The 5084-nt window shown below is 56.3% G+C and overlaps 1 protein-coding gene across 1 annotated transcript; it reads left to right on the top strand.

The window, feature by feature from the left end:
- Positions 1 to 894: 894 nt before the first annotated feature.
- Positions 895 to 4998, top strand: STAC3 (SH3 and cysteine rich domain 3). Its single transcript, XM_010007484.1, has 11 exons — positions 895 to 960; positions 1362 to 1620; positions 2361 to 2458; positions 2722 to 2797; positions 2868 to 2962; positions 3085 to 3151; positions 3439 to 3488; positions 3627 to 3730; positions 4228 to 4279; positions 4506 to 4643; positions 4900 to 4998. The coding sequence occupies exons 1-11, from the start codon at positions 895 to 897 to the stop codon at positions 4996 to 4998; spliced, it is 1104 nt and encodes a 367-aa protein (XP_010005786.1).
- Positions 4999 to 5084: the final 86 nt, after the last annotated feature.

Consider the following 5084-nt stretch of genomic DNA (forward strand, 5'->3'; position numbering starts at 1 on the left):
GAGGGCTGGGGGCTGCACGGCCAGCAAGGTCCCAACATCGGCCACCTTTTGTGGGGTTTTACATCGCAGGACAGGAGCTCCAAACACAGCGTGAGTGTGTTTCCATGCGCGGCTCTCCCTTATCGTAGCCACAGCCTCGTGGGCCCCTGTTCCACCCACACTGTTGGGAGACTCCAGGGCTCTTTGCTGCTCCAGCACCCCTTTCCCCAGGACTCTCCAGTCCCCATCACTGTTTCCCTGATGATCATACTGGTTGATTTCCATGGGGCTTGGGGAGGGGAGTGGGGGCTTGTGTTAGGTATCACCAAAAATTGTGATGTCCAAGTAGAAGGACTGTGGGGATGGTTGACAGTCAAAGATGAAATCAGAGATGTTTGGGGGGATGCAGGAGCAGATTCTGCCTCCATAGTTGCTTGGTGCTTCTGTGGAGACGAAAGCAGGGCTGTGCAGTCATGCCAAACAGCATCATAGGCATGCTTGTCCTCAGGGGCAAAAGTGGCACCATTTGCAGTTTAATTGTGATATGGAGATGTCTAGGCAGAGGTGGACATGGGCAGATAAGCCCAGAGACTGGCTCACAGCACTTGGCACCATGTCCACCAAGCAAATAGCAGTGCTGTGCACGCTGGGCTGGGAGCCTGCTGTCCTCCAGCCTGCGCATCAGGGCCCAGCAGATATCCGGGGGCCCTGAGGCTCACCCACATCAGAGCTGGCCCTTGTTGGGGCAGGAGCTGCAGGTACAGTGGCAGGAGGTGATGCTGCAGGGGCAGAAGGAGGCACTGGCTAGGGAGATACTTCCCACCCAGCAAGGTCTGGCCAGTTCTGCCCTCACTGGATACCTGCAGTGGGAACAGCCCTAGCCAACATGATGTCTCTCTCTTTTCCCCTCATAGCATGACAGAGAAGGAAGTGCCAGAGCCACCAGCTACACCTGCTTCAGCTGGGAAACCCAAGAGCCGGGTAAGTGGGTGCCCACAGGGCACCTTGAGTGGGAAGCCACCTTTCTAGCATCATCTCTGCCTCAGCCCCAGGAGCATGTGTGAGGCCAAGAATGCCTCATGGGATCCTGACCCAGCTGGGCACTAGGTAGGCATTTCTCAGCTTGACTCTTCCCCAGAGTGCCCACATTTACATGGTGTTTGGGAGTCACAGTTCCTCCTTTCATGGGGATCTTATGGGTCCAGGTGAAGGGTCCCTGTCCTTGCAGCATTTCTGCCCCAGGATCCCTGGGATCTCCTCCCACTTGTGGAAGGAGGAGTCTCTAGGTCAGAGCAAAGTTGTGGGGAGCCAGGCACCAGCTTCCCTGCCTGCCTCCCCTGATGCACCTGCAGTGTGCAACGCATCCTCTCCTGCCCCAGCAGATACAGAAGCTGAAGCAACTTTTCCAGCGAAAGCCCAAGGAGGAGACTATGCCAGAGCCACAGCCCAATGGGGAACTGGTCAGCCCTTCAGGGGGACCCATCTACTACATCTATGAGGAGGAGGAAGAGGATGAAGAGGAGGAGGAGCCTGAGCCCCCTCCTGAGCCGCAGAAACTTGTAAATGACAAACCCCACAAGTTCAAAGATCATTACTTCAAAAAGCCCAAGTTCTGCGATGTTTGTGCCCGCATGATTGTCCGTGAGTCTTGAGGGTGCTGGGGCTGGGGGCCATGGTCAGGGCAAGGGCTGGGGGCCAAGGCTGGCCAGGGCTCCAGCCCAGCCATCTCCACAGCTGCAGTGTCACATTGCCTCTCCTTTCCACCCCTCTGCCCACCCCCACCACCAGTCAACAACAAATTTGGCCTGAGATGCAAGAACTGCAAAACCAACATCCACCACCACTGCCAGTCCTATGTGGAGATGCAAGGAGTCTCTAGGTCAGAGCAAAGTTGTGGGGAGCCAGGCACCAGCTTCCCTGCCTGCCTCCCCTGATGCACCTGCAGTGTGCAACGCATCCTCTCCTGCCCCAGCAGATACAGAAGCTGAAGCAACTTTTCCAGCGAAAGCCCAAGGAGGAGACTATGCCAGAGCCACAGCCCAATGGGGAACTGGTCAGCCCTTCAGGGGGACCCATCTACTACATCTATGAGGAGGAGGAAGAGGATGAAGAGGAGGAGGAGCCTGAGCCCCCTCCTGAGCCGCAGAAACTTGTAAATGACAAACCCCACAAGTTCAAAGATCATTACTTCAAAAAGCCCAAGTTCTGCGATGTTTGTGCCCGCATGATTGTCCGTGAGTCTTGAGGGTGCTGGGGCTGGGGGCCATGGTCAGGGCAAGGGCTGGGGGCCAAGGCTGGCCAGGGCTCCAGCCCAGCCATCTCCACAGCTGCAGTGTCACATTGCCTCTCCTTTCCACCCCTCTGCCCACCCCCACCACCAGTCAACAACAAATTTGGCCTGAGATGCAAGAACTGCAAAACCAACATCCACCACCACTGCCAGTCCTATGTGGAGATGCAGCGCTGCTTCGGCAAAATTGTGAGTGTTTCCACCAGCTCTGAGCTTGGGGTACCTCCTCACAGGGAAAATCAAAACACCACGGGAGGGAGCAGCCAGCTCGGTCTCTGTGACCAAGACCCAGGCACCATGACTTGCCTCTGCCCAGGCATCAACCACCCCTGCTGGTTGGTCACATCTGAGTTCCTTAGCATCCACCTGCTCCCCCACTCAGCTTTCATGGAAGGGTCCACAGATCTGGGTGGTGATTGATGCTCTGACCCCTCTTTCCTTTTACTTTCCAGCCCCCAGGGTTTCGCCGGGCGTACAGCTCACCCCTCTATAGTGACCAGCAAAACACCTGCGTCAAGGAGCCACTTGGTAAGTAGTGTCCCCACATCAGGGTGCATCCTTTAGCTGAACCCCTTTCACTATCCCTGTGCCCCAGCAGCAGCCAACGGGAGCGACCCAGTGTTTGAGACCCTTCGGACGGGTGTCATTATGGCCAACAAGGAGCGCAAGAAAGGGCAGGATGACAAGAAAAATGTGAGTGCAGGGTTGGCCTAGTGGTCCAAATGCCCAAGGGTCCTGGCACCACAGCCTGCACCCCATTGCCACCCCCACCTCCCTGCCTGCTCTGCACTCCCTGACAGCTCTTTGCCTTGCAGCCTTTGGCTGCTATGATGGATGAGGAATCAGAAGCCACAAAGCCAGAAGAGGGCAAAACTGAGCGTGGTGAGTGCTGAGACTGGCAAGACTGACTGCACATGATGGCCAAGGAACTGGAGGGGGGCTGATCTCCAGCCAGAAGCATGGGGCAGGGAGGGTGCCTGCTGGGGAGACTGTACTTGGGGGACCTCCCAAGGTGCCGAAAGGGGGTCTTTAGTTAGCTCTCCACCCTGGGACTCTCTCTGCTTCCCCTCTTTGACCTGGGCACAGGAGATCCCTGGGAGGAGACTGGTCCTGGGCAGAGAGACAGTACCAGGAGAGATGTAACCCCTCCCCCCCACACACATTTCCAGGCACCTCTGAAGGGAACAAGAAGACTGAGAAGAGTCCAACAGATGACAAGGTAGGCATCTTTCTCACCCTATTCCTCAAAGGCCAACAGCCTTGGAGCAGCATGGGCTGCAGGGATCTCCCTGCTGGGCTCCCTGGAGCTATCCTCAGTCTCTCTAGGGCCCCAAACCCCTCTTTCCTCCTCCTCTAGAACAAGAAGCCACAGCCAGGAACTCGTGGTGGCTATCCACAGTCTCACTATTTTGTGGCACTTTATCGCTTCAAAGCCCTGGAGAAAGATGACTTGGATTTCCCGTAAGTTCCCAGCCATGTAGTGGGCACAGGAGTGATGAGGGGAAGGATGGGACAAGTCTAGTGGGGAGGGGGAGAAGTCTTCACCTCAACAGTGAGGTTTTCATTGCCAGGAGAGGTCTGTGAATGAATGTGGGCAGAAATTAGAGCCCTGCTGCCTGTGGTTTTGGTTTTGTGGCTTTTCTGCCTGCCCCAATGCACTACACATTGAGCAGGGGCCTTGCTCTCCCAGCTCCCAGGCTTTGGCCTCATGTTCAAGGCTGCTGATGTTTGTCTTGATATGGTTCCACTGATTTCTTGCATCCCAGGCTTGAGGCTGAGCTGCTTATGTACAGGACCTGCCTGTCCCTTAGCCCATGGGCTGTGTGCATTCCTCAACCTCCGACATAGTGCTCTAGGAGCTGGTGCTGTGGGAAGAGCAATTTTCATTGCAAATTTTAGGTGTCTCAGGGTGAAGGGTCTCTGCCCCCCTGACATTGAGCCCTTCCTTCCCTTCACAGACCAGGGGAGAAGATCACAGTGGTCGATGACTCCAATGAGGAGTGGTGGCGGGTAAGGCTGGTGTCCTGCAAGCACAGAGGGGAAAGATGGCGAGCTGAAAGCAAAGGGAGAGGTCAGCTAGGAGTGCAGATTGCACTCTCTTGGGGACACAGGTCCCTAAATCTGCTGTGTCCTCATGTCAACCCAAAATTTGCAGGCTGTTTGTGATAGGACAATCTGGGTGTTATACAGATTGGCTCCAACTCTCACCTGGCACCCATCCACTGGCTTCTTTCAGGGGAAGATTGGTGAAAAAATTGGCTACTTCCCTCCAAACTTCATCATCCGGGTGCGGGCAGGCGAGCGCGTGCACAAGGTGACACGCTCCTTTGTGGGCAACCGGGAGATTGGGCAGATCACACTCAAGAAGGATCAGGTGAGACAGGACCAGCCGGTGGTCCTCCAACCCCCTGTCTGCAGCTCTGTCCCAGCCTTCTGCCAGGCAGCCAGTCCTCATGGCTACCACAGCGGCTCTCTGCCCTGGCCCACATTACTAGCCTCATATGGCCCACCTCCCCCAGCCCCTTGGATGAGACCTGCTCTGCCCAGCCCCCTTACCCTGCCTGGGGTTTCCTGCCTTCCCCTGCTCTGTAGGGCCCCAATAATCTCACCTGTACCCTTCTCACCCCCAGATCGTGGTGCAGAAAGGTGAGGAGGTGAATGGTTACGTGAAAGTCTACACTGGCCGAAAAGTGGGGCTCTTCCCTGTGGACTTCCTGCAGGAGATCTGAGTGAGGCAGTGAGTCAGGGTCCCCCAGCTGGGAACTGCCAGGGATGGGAATGGGGACAGGGATGGGGATGGGGATGGCCGGGACCC

The sequence above is a fragment of the Chaetura pelagica genome, unplaced genomic scaffold (genome assembly GCF_000747805.2).
Source record: "Chaetura pelagica isolate M959 unplaced genomic scaffold, ChaPel_1.0 scaffold610, whole genome shotgun sequence".
Lineage (NCBI taxonomy): Eukaryota > Metazoa > Chordata > Aves > Apodiformes > Apodidae > Chaetura > Chaetura pelagica.

Bases quoted from the DNA above. Each gene is read 5' to 3' on its own strand.
- STAC3 (XM_010007484.1), top strand. From the start codon at position 895: ATGACAGAGAAGGAAGTGCCAGAGCCACCAGCTACACCTGCTTCAGCT. The intron at 961-1,361 runs GTAAGTGGGTGC...CTGCCCCAGCAG, and splicing joins CTGGGAAACCCAAGAGCCGG to ATACAGAAGCTGAAGCAACT. The intron at 3,489-3,626 runs GTAGGCATCTTT...CTCCTCCTCTAG, and splicing joins AGAGTCCAACAGATGACAAG to AACAAGAAGCCACAGCCAGG.